Source organism: Salmo trutta, chromosome 18 (genome assembly GCF_901001165.1).
Source record: "Salmo trutta chromosome 18, fSalTru1.1, whole genome shotgun sequence".
NCBI classification, from domain to species: Eukaryota; Metazoa; Chordata; class Actinopteri; order Salmoniformes; family Salmonidae; genus Salmo; species Salmo trutta.
The window spans coordinates 25,446,530-25,463,041 of record NC_042974.1 but is presented as its reverse complement, the minus strand read 5'-3'; the positions used below and the strand labels follow the sequence as shown (position 1 = coordinate 25,463,041).

General features: G+C 41.2%; 2 protein-coding genes across 2 annotated transcripts; one reads left to right on the top strand and one right to left on the bottom strand.

Moving 5' to 3' along the window:
- Positions 1–3,419: 3,419 nt before the first annotated feature.
- On the bottom strand, positions 3,420–6,440 carry LOC115152640 (segmentation protein paired-like). Its single transcript, XM_029697394.1, has 3 exons — positions 5,726–6,440; positions 5,149–5,333; positions 3,420–4,697 (listed from the first exon to the last, which is right to left on the bottom strand). Exons 1-3 carry the CDS (start codon positions 6,066–6,068, stop codon positions 3,879–3,881), a joined length of 1,347 nt encoding a protein of 448 aa, XP_029553254.1. The 5' UTR covers positions 6,069–6,440; the 3' UTR covers positions 3,420–3,878.
- Positions 6,441–7,640: 1,200 nt separating this feature from the next.
- tmem254 (transmembrane protein 254) lies at positions 7,641–11,969 on the top strand. Its single transcript, XM_029698112.1, has 4 exons — positions 7,641–7,822; positions 9,047–9,150; positions 9,806–9,865; positions 11,093–11,969. The coding sequence occupies exons 1-4, from the start codon at positions 7,736–7,738 to the stop codon at positions 11,214–11,216; spliced, it is 375 nt and encodes a 124-aa protein (XP_029553972.1). The 5' UTR covers positions 7,641–7,735; the 3' UTR covers positions 11,217–11,969.
- Positions 11,970–16,512: the final 4,543 nt, after the last annotated feature.

The window sequence follows — 16,512 nt, the reverse complement described above, 5'->3', positions numbered from 1 at the left end:
GGATGAAAGGGGGATACCTTGTCAGTTGTCCAACTGAATGTATTCAACTGTAATGTGTCTAACCCAACCCCTCTGAGAGAATGGAAGGGAGTTATTGTGAGGACCCTGCAGATGGAGACAACACAGGAGGGAGTGGGTGCTGTGAAATCACTGTCGAACAAGAGGTTACTTGACCTCTGTGTTGCACTCATCTTCATTCTCTTTCTAAAGAGGAGGAGGAAGAACAAACTGACAAACACAAAGACACACCTGTGTTTCTGACAGTTGTGGGAACAGCTGTCTTGTTACACATGTTTGCCACACCAAACATTTGATGACTTCTCTCTCATAGTATATTTCCATTTGATGTCACATGAGCACACATTCCTCCCCACAACAACTCCACAGTTCACGTCCACTTTGTTGATAGTCCCTAGCCAGATGTCGAAGGTCCAATCAGCATCAGGGGGCGTGGCTAAGAAGAGCTGAGAAAATGTGCCTTTGAACCTTCAGTGTAGCCCTATCATCACATTTTGACAGTTGCTGCAGCTGTCACATGACCAAACAATTACCTCATACTTGCTGTTAAAATCATGTAACTTATTAGATGTTACACATGAGCCAATCAGGGAAGAGAAGCAACAGCCTTTAGGTCAAATTCCAAATGAGACTATCTGCATTGCCTTTATGTAATCTATAATGAAGGCACATAAAATGCATATATTAATTTAGCCTACTGTATATGTACTGTATATAATACATTGCTTCATTTTACCCAGCATGTATAAGCTAGGCTACTGTTGCAAGTTTGATGTTGTTAAGCTACATGAGTTCATTAGTGAGCTGCTGACCTTATTTCCCAGTGGATGACATTTAATATCAACTGTCTATTTTTGTAACCGGACAAGGTTTAAAGAGTGAAGGCATCTATAAAAGACAGGTCTTGTCTTTTATTCTATCCCAGTAGTTCCTTTTTGACTGTTTTGATTTATCACTCTTGTAGAGAACATTTACTTGAAATGAAATGTGCATGCAAATTAATCCAAATCTTTGTCTCAGTAGCTACGGTAACCGTTAACAGTCTCCAGCACTTCATTTGGATTGGTGCGCTCTTCTATCATATTTCTAGATACTGCCTTTTTTCATGTGACATGTACACACAAATGCATGCACAGACACGCACATGCACATACTTACACACACAAACGCGCACACACACATATGCACATATACGCGCATGAACACACACACACAAACGCAAAGACGAGCAGACACACACACACAGTGTCAATTTTCCAATGTGTAACAAGCTTGGGGAAGACAGGCATATGAGTGATGGGTTGTTCCATCAGCTGCTGGCAGTTCTAGGGTATGAGTCCAGCCTTCACAAAAAATATGGCCTGTAATTTCATCAATCCCTCAGTGTGGTCCTGTATTGCACATTCTATTTTAAGAGCTCATCTCAGGGCTTTGTGATTGCTCCCCTCTCTCCTGTCTTATTGCACATCTTCACTTCCAGCCATTGATTGATGCTGCTTGGAATGGTGTGTGTGTGTGTGTGTGTGTGTGTGTGTGTGTGTGTGTGTGTGTGTGTGTGTGTGTGTGTGTGTGTGCGCGCACATGCATATACCTGTGTTCTCTTTAGGTCTTTCAGGTACACTACTACAAAATATCATTGTACGCAAATAATCATTTTGTTATGTTCACCTCCTGTACACAAACATTTTCCTCAATGTTCCTCTATGACCTGTGTAATGAATGATGCTACTGTGAATGAATTGTGCTGCTGGGTGAGAACAACAGATGTCTCTCTTTCCATTGTGTCTCGCAGCCCATTTCCCCCTGTGGAGCAGGTGTGACTACAGAGGTAGCAGTCGCAGGGGAAATGCTGGTCATAGCAACAGATATGCACCTCCTTACTCAGCTGATCTGGTGGATGCTGGTCTATTATGAGAGGTAGAGTGAGGTCATCGGTTGATTCGATTTGATTTTTTTCATTCATGCTCGCAGTCAACAAGACTGAATATTGCAGAATGCACAGTTATATTTAGACAAAACCTTCAAAAAACAAAAACACAGGGTATTACGTTCAATGAAAGGGTCCTAGCTTACAAGAAATTACAGTTTAAAAAGTCACATTTGGCTATTAAAAAGTCTGATGGCAGTGGCTATGGTAGAACGTTTCAGCCTGTTTGTCCTTGTGTGGATGCTGGACAGTCGTTTCTGGTTGTAAAATACTCTGCCAGTACTGTCTCCCCTTTCTGTGTGGTAACACGTCATGTAGAAGGGTGGTCAGTTTGGCGCATGACGGGAGGGATCTTCTATGGTGTCTATAGAAATATTACAATATCATTAGACATATCCATGAGCGATAGAAAAATGGATGGCACAGACAGTCTTTGTATTATAAAAGATTGTGGTTTTAGAATTATAGTTGGGAAAATATACAGTATTTTTTTAACCATTTATCCTTTATTTTTCTCTTGAAGGTTGACTTGTTTTGAGAGAGAGGCCTGAAAAAATGTCAGCACTGGGAAAGCATTAGAAGTGTAAGGTCAACCATCAAAGAAATAAAATACATAACAATACATAATATAGAGCAGAATGGAGTTTCAAAACACGGGCACTACAATACATAATATAGAGCAGAATGGAGTTTCAAAACATGGGCTCTACAATACATAATATAGAGCAGAATGGAGTTTCAAAACATGGGCACTACAATACATAATATAGAGCAGCATGGAGTTTCAAAACACGGGCATTACAATACATAATATAGAACCAGAATGGAGTTTCAAAAATCTATAAAAATGTATCCTATAATATATGGTAATTAAAATGAGTCATTATGGTAATCTAGCATAAGAGTAATGACGAATGCCACATCATACAGCAGCTTGTATGGACAATTTAAGAGTTATGGTCAGAAACAGCATTCTAATTGATACACGGTACATTGACCAGCTCCTTGCATTCCCATACTATGAATCTGTGACTTACACTGTGCAAGAGGGACAACGGATCAAATGCATGACGAATGCAGATGAGTGTAAAGGAAGTAAATTCAAAGCCTTACTCTGTGGATTCACAACCATCTTGAAGGCCTACTTAGTCTCTCTGTGTTTTAAATACCCTTCATTATGGAATGATACTTTATGAATCAACATGATATTACTTCCTCTAAATCAAAAGGTGTTTTAATACAATGGACTTGTTCGAATCAAATCAAATCAAATGTTATTTGTCACATGCGCCGAATACAATAGGTGTAGACTTTACAGTGATATGCTTATTTACAAGCCCTTAACCAACAATTCAGTTTTAAGAAAATACCTCAAAAAAAGTAGGAGATAAGAATAACAAATAATTAAAGAGCAGCAGTAAATAACAATAGCGGGACTAAATACAGGGGGTACCGGTACAAAGTCAATGTGTCAATGTGCAGGGGCACCGGTATCGAGGTAATTATCTACATGTAGGTAGAGTTATTAAAGTGGCTATGCATAGGTAATAACTGAGAGTAGCAGCGTGAGGGGGCAATGCAAATAGTCTGGGTAGTGCAGGAAACGATAGTGCAGGAAGCGATAAGGTAACTAAATAAATAGATAACCTAAAATGAATTGGTATGAAGTACATGGGAGAATAAATTGAATCATTGTGGAATTACTAAGGACGTATGATCCTCTCTCTCTCTCTCTCTCTCTCTCTCTCTCTCTCTCTCTCTCTCTCTCTCTCTCTCTCTCTCTCTCTCTCTCTCTCAGAGCATTTAGTCCACAGAAACACAGGCTATACAGTAAACACCTCTCAAACTCCCACAAACTTTCAAAATACTACAATAATAATAATAATAACAATAAATAGATTATCTATCGTTAAAATAAAAGTGAGAAAAGACTTCAGCAGTAAACCAGTTTGTCCCCATTGGGGTGGCTGTCCAGTCCATCTCCCTCCTGCCACTCTCCCTCCAGCTCTCCCAGGATCTCCTGCAGGGACATGGCCGGGAGCTCTTGCAAGAGGGCATTGCGTGGGGCTTGTCCTGGGTATTCTGGGGTAGACATAGCCATGCTCCAGGAGCCATCCAATCGGGAACCTTGGCCTTCCATCGGAGGGGTGTTCTCTTGTCCAACCTCCCAGCAGCCGGAATCCGGGGTGGCTGGGGCCTGGGAAATGGGGCCTCCATAGGCTTCCTGGGGGTTGTTGTAGAAGGGCTGCTGTTCGGCTGAGCGATGGTAGAGGAAGGCGTTGCTGGAGCCTGAGCTGTAGTTCCTCACCTCCAGAGGAGAAGGTCTCCACATGGACTGGACTGGGGTCGTCTGGTCAACCGTCTGGGGCCAGGCTCCTTGAACCATCTGGTGCCCGGGGCTCTTCAGGTGCGTGCTGGAGCTGTATCCCAGCACCCTGGCCTGCCTAAACCCAAACAGGGAGTTGTTGAGGCCAGCCTCCTCCGCTCCAGGGTAGGGTGGAAGGTAGTGTCCATAGAAAAAGTAATCCTCCTCCTTCACCTGGGTGGGGTAGGCAGGGGGCAGGCAGGGGGGGGTGGACAGAGGGGCAAGGCTGTGCTGGGTAGCCCCTGTCCCCATGGTGCGGGGCTGGGAAACTGGATCCTGGACAGGGGTGAACCCACCAGGGGAGCGTAAGCCAGAGTCTGACTGGCACAGAAACTTCTTAGCTCCCTTACATTTCAGAGTCCGAGCCCTCCTGTTCTGGAACCACACCTGGAGAGAAATTGCAAAACAACTGTGTTATAACACTGCATTTAGAATGTACATCCAAAGCAAACAGAATAGGTTTTGCAATTAGTTGACTCCAGTGACTAAGATACAGGTATCTGCTTTGAGCCCATGTTAATAATTTACCATGCCCACCCACATACACCTGTAGAATACAGTGAGAGCGTTGGGGCTTATCTTGCTTTTGACTCCTCTGTTTACTATGTGTTTTACATTCCACCAGTCAGACCGAACGAACCACAGATAAAACCGCTTACATCATCTTAGTGAATTAAAAGATGAACAGAAACCCTGATACCAGTATCAGCAGCACACATGCAGGCCCCATTTTGAACACAGGGACATTTGTAATATAAACCAAGCCCATTACACTCGCGTGTGCATGCATCTGTGCGTGCGTGTTCCGGCATGCTTACATGTGTGCGTGGCTGCTTACCTGGATACGAGATTCAGGTAGCCCTGTTTTCTGGGACAGGCTCTCTCTCAGGCTGATGCCAGGGTAAGGGTCTGTCTCAAAGGTGAGACGGAGTAGCTCCACATGCTCTTTGGAGAAGCTGGTCCTCTTTCTACGGTTGGTACTCCGGCACGAGGCTCCGGTAACGGCCACCTGTCCTGGGACATCTGAGGGGAAAACAACAGGTTCCAGATCAGACATGAGCCAGAGGAGCCCAGGGCAGGACAGGTCGTGGAGGGTGGTCTTATCATGTAGTGAGTCTGTCTCCAGGATAGGTTGCTTAGGCAAGAATCTATGTGACTCTATCACTTTGAAGCATTACGACTGGTAAATAAACCCCATAGGACAAAAACATCTGTAAAGTTCCTTTGATATTTCAAAGCTCAAAAATCCATTGTTTTTACAAAAGAAAATGTTCAGCTTTAGAGAATTAAAAAAAGTAAAAAATACATTTCCCACCAAAAATGACAATAATTATAATCTGTGATTCACCCGGCCTACTCAAAAATACAAATCTGATATTGTCTATATGCTGTGTCAGCCAGTGACCGCTCCTTACCGATGCTGGTGTCCTTCCACATGGTCCCGTTTGGTTGATGGTATCCAAGAGGTGTAGGAATCTGTAGGTGGTCTGTGTGTAGGTATAAATGCTCCTTCATGAAGGCTCTCAAGAGTTCTGTCTCCCAAAATGTATTGACAGCCCTTTTATATTGCTTGCAAGACTCTGGACCCAAACAGTATCCCCGCCTTTTGTGTTGGCCTGGGGGTTGTCTTAGAGGTACTAAGGCCACGATAATCTGAATGGTCTTTGGACTAAACAATGGCCCTGTCCCCATCCACCCCATCCACATCATCCTCATCACATGCAAGGTCATTGGCACACAAGGAGACATACAATACATGACTAAATCAAATATGACTCTTATGACTAGCTGAAAATTGGTGCTGTATAACTGTAATACGTGCTTACTTCTTTGTGTGTAGAAAATGTGGAGCTTACTGCATTTTCAAGGTGCCTTATAAACAAGTTTTGGCATTGTGTCAACAGAAACTATTACAACTGCTAACTTTTTTTGTATTCACAAATTCATTGGTTTGTTTGCATTCATTAACCAAACAATTGGCCTGAAGAAATATCAACTCACATGCCTTCTTAGAGAAACGCAAAATGCCATTCACGCATAGAACCTTTTCTGCAACTTCTGCTGTTTTCTATTGAAATGCAACACAGATACAAGATATAAAAATAAGAAAAACAAGGATGTGTAATTGTTTGGTGATTAAAAGGATCATTATCATCATGCTGCCTCACCTCCCATTAATGTATAGGCCCAATACAGTGAAAGGCCAGGGATTGCGCTGGTTTCATCATGGCCTATGGGAAAGACTGACCCAGAGGACAGTGAACTTTCAGCTCAGTGACACTGATAGAAATGTAGGGACACCACACACAGGTATTTAAACACACAAGTAGTTGAATGAAAAAACAATAATATTATGTAAATAGTACAATATACTGTAATATATCTTAGTATTTTATCTCTTACTGGTATTAATATTATTATATAGTAATTATCCTAAATAACATATAACAAAATGCAATAACAGCACTGGTATCTCTACTTTTAATATCAGCCGATGAGACAATCCTTGTCTTTTCTTTCCTTATCTGGACTGCGAGGATCAGTGTCTCCATATTTTGGAACGGCTCCCGAGAGTCCCTCCTTTTCAGGGGCCATTGGACCTGACAGCAATTCATTCTGGCCCTTTGGTCCTTCAAGGCTCTTGCAACATCAGTATTGTCCTCCTCAATACATACATAGCCTATAACATTTGCATTTGCTCAGGACATAAATACTTCCGACACACAGTTTTACATGCAATGATCAGTGAGTCATGTAGCTCTATTTTTAATGGTCATATAGTACATTTAAATTAAATGTATGTTCTTAACTAAGCATGTATGTTCTTAACTAAGCAGACTAAGCATGTATGATAACTAGTTTGACCAATTTTCCATTTGACTAATGGTGAAATTACCAAAAAGTGATTGATTCGTTATTGTCATGCAGATAGAGATAGCTACACTATGAGGATCAGATTGTAAATACCTTAGGTCCCATGACCATCTTACTGTAGATCCAATAGTTTAGATCTAGTCTACCACCTTTAGCCACTTTGATGGATAATGTCCCACTTTTACTGAGCTTTAATCCTATAACTTTGAATAAAATAGACGAAAATCATTGGCAAATACATTTACTTGCCAATGATTTTCGTCTATTCTATTCAAAGTTGTAAATGTATAACAAATCAAAAATACATGCACACATACAATGCCTGCACTTTTAACTTTTCTCTTTATTTTAGTCAAGGCTATTCCTATTTCGAAATAAAATAGCACTTGTCTCAAATCAATATTGAACCTTGGATATCATATGACTGATAAAGAAAGATGGACAGCACGCTACTCTAATCCCATTCGGAGACAGCAGTCTCGGTACAAAAGCGTTCCACTGTTTTTGTTGCACGTGTTCATTTGAGAGCGGGACAAGTTAAAAACGCCACCATGGCCAAAAGCGATGGGTGTCATTATTTTAGAAGAACCAGTATTTTTTGGATAACTACAGTGGCGCTTTCGCTGGGATACTTCACAGTAAGTCAAAGCCACAAAACGTGGATGGATTTGAAGCAATACCACCGCAATTATAAAGCAAATTGTTGAGTTGACTGTGCCACAGCCACCGTGCCGAAAACATAGCCAAGGCGTCACCACGAATGGACTCCGGGTGGATCTCAATTTTACTCGGCCAACTTTGTCTTTTATTCAGACATTTGTTTTTTGTTGTTTATTATCCAATTCCCGTGAAGTCCATGACGAAGTAGTACCGTATTTAGCTTATGAAGTTAGCCTGGATGTTGCGCTTGCAATGAAAGTGTATCCAGGTCATCAACCCTGCGAGTTAAATATGAATTATTCCAGCTGTAAGATCCCGGCAAATACAATTCATTTGAAAATGTGTAATTAATTGAAAAAATATATATATTGTATAGTTGCCGTTGTAATTACCGACTTTTAAGCTATCTATTATTGCAGTTACTTGTGGTGTGGGGGTGGGGGGAGTGGAAGAATGTACCTGCGCTGCGGAATGGAAAGGATCGAAAGAATTCCATGATATTGTAACGTTAGAGAAATGTCAAAGGCTATCTAACCAGGTCTATTTATCAGCCATAGATAACCCTATAGATAACGCATTATGTTTGGAATGTGGGGAAAGGGTGAGTTTAACTTAACATAGCAGGCGTGAAAAGATCATTTGGGTGCCAAAAAAAAATATATGTCTTAGTAGTTTAGTTCCATTCTGGCTAAATAATATCCCCTCATTGACACATCATTTCCCCACCACATCTATCGTATGCGTTGCCTTCCTCAGTCATGTAAATCAGAGGTCATACTAATGTCAGGATGTGTGTGCCAACACGGGAACCCCAGTGACAACTGCTTGCTAGGACTGTCAGCGAAGCTAAATGAGTTTGGCTATATCCGAACAATGATGAGCCAAAAGTGGAGAGTTAGTGCACAATGGCCTCTGCACAAGCTGGAAGCCCTCTGGAATGTATTGGCCTGAATAGTCTTTTTGTTAAGCATGTTGCAACCTGTCAGAGGTGGACATAATATTAAAAACTCAATGTTACAGTGACCATGTGACTATATTAGAAAATTACTTGGATGGGGGACATGTGTACCTAATTAATGTTGTCAAAAGTTGTGGAAGCAATTCATGTGTACTTGGCACTGTTTATATAACATGGTATTTAGTGAAAACTATGTGTATTCCATGAACTGACTGTCTGGCCGCGTCTCTGTTCTGTGTTTCAGTGGACAGTGTTCTGGCCACAGCAGGTCCCCTATGACAACCTGGGTCCACTTGGTACCCTGTCCAGATACCTGGTGGACAATTACCATTCTCTCATGTACAAAGGGTAAGTTAGTGTTTCTCCATGATAATGTTTACAAGATTCTGTCATCAAGTAGTATTCGTCAAAATGTTGGCCAAACAAGTTTATAGTCAGAATGAGGATAGTCAATGTGAAATTGAAAGAAATGCTGAATGAAACTGCAGTTACAATGTAAAGCACATGCAACTGCTACAGTTGTTAGGCCTAACTCTGTAATAACCAATCATTTTAGATTTAGCATGCAAATGAACAAGGAATAATTACTGCACTGGGTAGGTTTGCCAGCACACCATATCGCTGTAAATGAGATTTCGAATGATGTGCCAAGTACACACAGAATACAGAGGCTTGGTCAGTCTGCATAATCCACTGTGTCCCACCATTTTCACAACATTTTCAAACAGTGTAACACTTCCACTCATCAATCACATACATGACCGCTTATGAAATATCAAAGAAACACTCACACATTTTATATCCGCACAAAACCAATGTGTTTTCTGTTTTTGAATCTCTAATCAATTGCTGTGGTGTGGGACCATTACACTGTAGCTAGAGGAAGTCATAAAATTATTGGTCACTTGCCTGAAAAAAATGTAAGACTGTTTTTAAAGAAAGCTGTTAGACATTGACTAGAAACATCCTCATTCTGAATTTTGGGTGTTGCTCTGTGTTTCAGATGGTGGGCAACCTGGGTCATCCATGTGGCAGAAGCCCTTGTTGCCATGAAGGTCTGCAGGTAAGATGGATGTTCATATATCCATGTCTCCTCTAAGGAGTGCTATTGTTCTGCTTTCTATCTGGCTCCCTCTAGTGACATGCTATCACACCTACTTTAAAACCCCTGTAGGTGTAATCATTTAGATCGCAATATCCACTAAGCTTACATATGTAATTGTTTTAAGATGGTCATAAAATGTATAATTTAGCCATTTTAATTTAGAATTGTAGGACCCTTGTCGTTATTAAACAAATATTTGATAATACATTGAATTTGGCCTTTACTGCTATAGCCCAACATATTGAATAACACATTGATAAATGGCAAAACCAAAAGTTCAAAAATATATATATTTTTATTTTTTTGACCCATGTTTGGTGACATTATTTTTGGCACATTTTACCCCCTACGCACTTTTAGCAATTTTTACAGCCCGTTACTGGGTTAACCTTCAGACGATTCCCCTGAAGTTTGTGTGCGTCATAGAGCAGAACATCTGGCACCTTCTTGTTTGGGAGAGTCTCCCCTTTCGCTATTGGGGACATATTCGTTTGTAGTCGGTTTTGTGAAAAGACCTCTTCGAAATAAGGATGTCCGCGACAGAGTTCAGACGACTGCCGTGAAGCTTGTGGATGTCGTAGAACCAAAACACTGTCGTGTTTGTGAAAGTCTTCCGTTTTGGCATATTAGTTACTTAGCTCACATGGTTCGGGTTTTACAGATGATTTCGTGACAATTTTCTCATCCGGATCCTCTCGTGTGTAGAAAAAGGCCACTTTCATAAGCCCCATGTTATGGAATAGGCACAAGCCTTATATCGGCAGAAAGAGGGGATTGAGCTACAGCCTTTACAAGAATTGGTGTCTCTAGCATAAACACACGGGGAGCTAATCGACTCTTAAGGTGTTTAAGCCTATGTTTTGACTCATGTTTCCCAAAGGTCAAAGAGAATTGAAGAAGTGGGAGTCATAGAGATACTGTTGACTGTACAGAATACAATAGTTTTATTGTGATTCTTCTAGTGCACCATCCCACATGTTTTGTTTTGGCCAGAAGGGGGCATGGTATAACTGCATATCTAGTTACATTTAAGATCTTACTATGCACAGCCTTCTGTCTCCTCTCTTTATATTTGCCAATTTGGACTCTACTCAATACCTTAAGGGCCATTGTGTTGTAGTCACTGACACTGAACCTGAGACTAAACTGCTGCCTGTCTGTGTGTGTGTGTCACTCTCTTCACAGTGACAAAGGGGTGGACGGCACAATGACACGTTGCCTCTGGTTTGTCCAGACGGTGCTGTTTGGCTTTGCCTCTCTCGGCCTGCTTCTCAAATACAAACCTGACCACAGGACCAAACAACACTGATGCCACAAGGAAGACCCTGCTGCAGAACAGAGTCTAGAATCTTTATAGACTACACCACCACTTCCTCTACAAATAATGCGTGGCCATGGCATGATGTGAACTTTTATCTGCAAACTGTTTTATCTGTTCGGGAACAAGATAGTAATTTGTGATTCCAGATTTTTTTTACAGTACCCAGAGAGGACCATAAATAAAATAACTTACAGCACTGTGATTGTTAAGGACCTTTAGACCTTCTGATTGAACAGTAGAAACATTCAAGCCGTCAGAACTCTTCTTCTTACAATACAAAGCTATTGTGAAGCTTCCCACCACACACCCAACATTCCTCAGAAAAATAAATGCCATTTTTTTATCCAGAGCATATTTTAGGACAGGATGTAATGCACTGTTTACACAGAGATTATCACAAGGTTCAAAATTACTAAATATTTTCTGTTTTATATCATGATGGAAAAGTACCAAGTTTTCCTACAAAATGTTTTCTAATCATGCTAAAGCATTTTCAAATGTTAAGTTCAGATCACACATTTTAATCACTGTTTACATTGCTCTATCTTGTTTTAATGATGAAGGACTACAGATGTTTCTTAACTTTCCTTAGATTACATTAGATTAATCCATTTGCCTTTAAGCATGACCATGCTGGGAATTAATTCACAAATTAATATAGATAAGGGATAAGATGAGAGATGAAGAGTGAAGTTGTCTAATTTATAACGTGTGACAAATAAAGAGTGATTGATGAACAAACTTGGCTGTTTAAATCTACTTTATTTTTGTCCACCTTTGTCTATCATACTGTCTACATCTTGAGTGCTTGGACAGTCATGATGAGGACATAACGTCATGGCGTACTGTCCCACAGAATCTCTTGTACAGGGCCTGGTTTCTCAAAAACATCTTAAGGCTAAGTTCATCTTAGAACCATACAGTGGTGAGCTGTCATTTAGAGAAGGTGGGGCTGTGAGCCCACATTTGTAGCAAAAAAATGCCTGTTTTTCATGTTATTTTGGCATTAATACGTGTCACATATCAGTTTGCAAATAATGTAAAGAAAAAATATAATAATAACGGCGCATTTTTTTGCTTTCTTGAGTAATGCAGCTCCAAAATGCAGGTGTTTCAGCCTAGCTCAGTGCTTTCTGTGGTGGTGGGGCAAGTCAGCAGAAAATACAGAGCGTTGCGCAGTGATTGGCTCAGTGCTCTGTCACTCATGGGGACACTACGTCACCGCCAAGTCTAAGGGTAGAGCTCGAAAACTCAAGCCCCTTGGGTGCTGCTATACAGTAACATTAGAAGTGCCCATCCAAGAAGGCTCAAGATCATTGGCCACAGATAAAATGACTTTAAATCACGTTATATCAATAGTAGCTTTGATTGGACTGATCGTGTCAACATCATACTTTCAAAATCTTAGCTAGCAATCATCTTCATGAATCAAGTCGACAATCTACTGGCAAATCCTTTTTAATCCTTGTCATATGAAGAGAAATAATGAAGGAAAATTACAGATAAAACATATCAGTGCTCATCGGCCATTTGACATAAACGTTACACAACAAGTTGGAAATCGCAAATTCAACAATGAGTGGTTTGGAAGGAATCAGTGCCTAACTGCAAGCATTGCAAAGCAATCAATAGCCTGCTATTCAGTGGAGTGACTGTGTGGTCCCAAATCTAAGATTAAGGGTCTCTTTTCCTAGTTTACAATTATACACATTCAACATTGGCCATCCTATCAATGAAGCATGATTTGTGCCTCACTCAAAACCACTGTTAACTTGGAACGGCAAAATCTGACTTTAGTGAGTTCAAGACAACTGGGAACTTGGGAAAAATGAGCTCCGACTGGGAAAATAAGTTTTGAACTTTCATCCAACTCGGAATTGTAAATCGGGAACTCGGGCCTCTTTCTAGAGCTACGACCTGAAGATCACTGACATTATCATGATTCAACCTTTTTTTCTGAGTTTCCAGTTGTCTTGAAAGCACCATAAATCCAGAGAATGCCAGACTTTGATGACAAAGTTTGATGACAAAATGGGCCCACTATTTGCCCACTGTTCAAGTGAGCACAGCACAACAAGCTGAGTCCAAAAATGTCTTGTATGCTGCTGCGTAAATTATGCAATATGCCAGGGAGATGTGTATACTGCAGCTAAGAAAGTAATACTAAATGTATGTTGTGTAGTAAGCTGTTAGTAGCCCATGTGCCTCACCCTAATAATTTGGTCTATTTTCACCTTTTGATTTCGCCTACTGTTCTGACTTGGTGGTGCACATAGCCTATAACCTGTTTTAGAGAAATGTAATCATCGAATATTGTAAGAGCTTTCACTGTCTGCTTATATGCCCCTTTATTTATCCTATGGTTCTGACTTGGTGTACAAGGAGAACACTGTAAGAATGGCCCATGTTCTGAATTCTGTCGCTGTACATTTCAAAAGTCCTAAGCAAGTAATAATGTTGACTACGTTAGCCCTAGCTACCTCATTAATGTCTTAATTGAAATTACGGATTGCCTCTTATCCGCTTGTCGTCCCCTTATGCCATAATTTGTACATCTCAATTGTTGTTTAAGCAAGTCAGCCATATCAGCTATGTTTTTTTAAAGGGCAGTAAATTAGGCTGAATGAACTGTAGCAGTGGTAAGGTGTTGGGTCTCTGCTTTGGGACAGCTTTATGTAGGCCCTTTGTGTTTGTGGGCAACATTTGTCACCGTTATAGTGCAATTAATGTATTGTTTAGTGTTGTGTAGTGGCTTTACTGGCATGCATCCCACAATTTTTTATTTTTTTTGCCCCAACAAGATTTACATGCTAAAATCGCCACTGGAACCATATGGTTCTAACAATGAACTTAGCCTTAAGATGCTTTTGGAAAACCGGGCCCAGATGTAGATTGTTAAAGTACAAAGAGCTTCACCACTAAAATGAGTTCAGTGGGGTTTGCCCTCACCCTTCCTGTAGTGCTGTCCAAATGAGCTATTTTTGTCAAACGTACTATCGGTTTTGAGTCAAGAAGTCTGTACTTTTCCACCTAAAACATTTGAGATGATTTTATATCATTATTTTATGTAGCCAACTGTCACAGCAGTGGAGATGGGTAACAACTGCCCTCGTGGTGGAGACCCTGCTATGTTTTAGGTGGGAATGTACACATTTCCTGACTCAAACCCGATAGACAAAAATAACTCATTCGGACAGGCTCTTTCAATAAAACAACCAATATGTCCACACTTCGCGGATTTGTGAATCATGAATTCACTGGCAACGGAGCAGAGCGGGGCCTGCATCCAGCAACGTAAACCCATTTTTGCAGCAGTTTCAGTACAGCACTACAGGGAGAGCGAGGGTTAGAGGGCAAACTCCACTGAACCAGTTTCAATGTATGGAATCACTTGGGAGTTCTGGATGTTGAGTAAACTTCTCCTTTAATAAAAGGTCAACTTTTTTTATATGGCATATGACCTATAACCTTGGGCAAATTGAGACACTATACAAAGGGAAAGACATTTTAGTAGGTCAGCTATATTTCCTTATATTTTTATAACACAAGGTCATATAGTTATGATAGAAGAGAACAAATATATTAATTAATTTAACACAGGAAGTGGTAACACTTTGACACCCAGTGTCATCACACATTATGACACGGTCATAACATGTCATAAATTGTCATAACATCTGACAACTTGTCATAACATGGTCATAACACTGTCATGACCCATATATATATATATATATATACACCTGTTGTGACATATATTGCGTTATTTTATGGCTGGTCATGACACCTACATAAGAGGGTCAAAACCCACATTTTATCAGGTATGAAGGTAAGACCCAGATGCAGACCGCGTATTCCATCCACCCCAGCTGCTGGCTTCAGGTGGTGGGGTTGGCGGACACCAGGCAGCGCAGGGTGGTCTCGAGGTCTTGGTTGGCTTGCTCCGACTGGCCGTTAGACTGGGGGTGGAATCCGGAGGACAGGCTGGCCGATGACCCAATGAGGGTGCAGATGCCTTCCAGAACCGGGACGAGACCTGAGGGCCACGGTCGGAGACCATGTCCACAGGCAGTCCATGGATCCGGAAGACGTGCTGCACCATGGGCTGGGCCGTCTCCTTGGCAGAGGGTAACTTGGGGAGAGGAATGAAGTGGGCGGCCTTGGAAAAGCGAGCCACCACAGTCAGGATGGCAGTGTTGCCATCAGACGGGGGAGAACCGTGACAAAGTCCAGGGAGATGTGAGACCAGGGGCGATGAGGGACGGGCAGAGGTTGGAGGAGGCCAGCCGGAGTTTGAGTTTGGTTTGAGTTTATTTTATTTTTACAGGGACAGTGTACATTAATCAACGTTTCAGTAAAAGTGCCGGTTTTAGCCAGCCGGCTAATTTTCAACCGCAGTCCCTGGGCAGGTTATTAAAAACAATTACAATATAGACAATCATAGAACAGTGAGCACACGCAGAGTAACATAGGACAAGCAAGACATAGCATACAGACAGAGCAACATAGGACAAGCAAGATGTAGCATACAGACAGAGCAACATAGAACAAAAAGCAACAAGACAAAATCCATAAAAACAACAAAGTGTTTCCACACCTCACAAGCTACAGACAACAGACAACATGGAAAGCAGCAATACACAGCTAGGGATTATGTTCACAAATCTGATTGACCTTTAGCCATGTCTTCATGCATTTTGTGAAAGTGTGATATGTGGTGCAGTTATGTGTGTCTGATGGCAGTGTATTCCAGACATGGGACGCTCTCACAGAGAAAGCGGATTTACTAAAGGTGCTTTTCCTTAAGGGAACTATACAGTCACCTCTCATGGCAGACCTTGTGGATCTGCTGCCATATGTTTGGATTTTCTGTTTAACAAAAATACTGAGTGGAGGGGGAGCTAGGCCATTTAGGATCTTGAATACAAGACATGCGTCGGTGTATTGCACCAGATTTTCCCAACTCAGGAGCTCATGCTTTCTAAGGATGTAACAGTGATGATGGCTATTGGGCTTCCTATCGAGCACTTTGAGAGCCTGTTTGTAGACAGACTGAATAGGTTTTAATGTTGTATAGCAAGCTTGGGTCCAACTAGTCAAGCAGTATGTTAAGTGGGGGAGTATCATCGATTTGAAGTACAGTCTTGCTACCTCTGTGGTCAAACAATTTCGTATAAATCGGAAATTAGCTAGGTTGAATTTGGTTATTTGAATTACCTTTTTCACATGCTTTTTAAAAGAGTGGTTGGAATCAAGTATGATTCCAAGGTACTTAAAATCAGAT

Coding starts and splice junctions, on each gene's coding strand:
- LOC115152640 (XM_029697394.1), bottom strand. CDS start 6,068: ATGTATTGTATGTCTCCTTGTGTGCCAATGACCTTGCATGTGATGAGG. Junction 5,334..5,725: donor GTGGAAGGACACCAGCATCG/GTAAGGAGCGGT, acceptor TTTTCCCCTCAG/ATGTCCCAGGACAGGTGGCC. Junction 4,698..5,148: donor TACCTGAATCTCGTATCCAG/GTAAGCAGCCAC, acceptor ATTTCTCTCCAG/GTGTGGTTCCAGAACAGGAG.
- tmem254 (XM_029698112.1), top strand. CDS start 7,736: ATGGCCAAAAGCGATGGGTGTCATTATTTTAGAAGAACCAGTATTTTT. Junction 7,823..9,046: donor TTTCGCTGGGATACTTCACA/GTAAGTCAAAGC, acceptor TCTGTGTTTCAG/TGGACAGTGTTCTGGCCACA. Junction 9,866..11,092: donor GTTGCCATGAAGGTCTGCAG/GTAAGATGGATG, acceptor CTCTCTTCACAG/TGACAAAGGGGTGGACGGCA.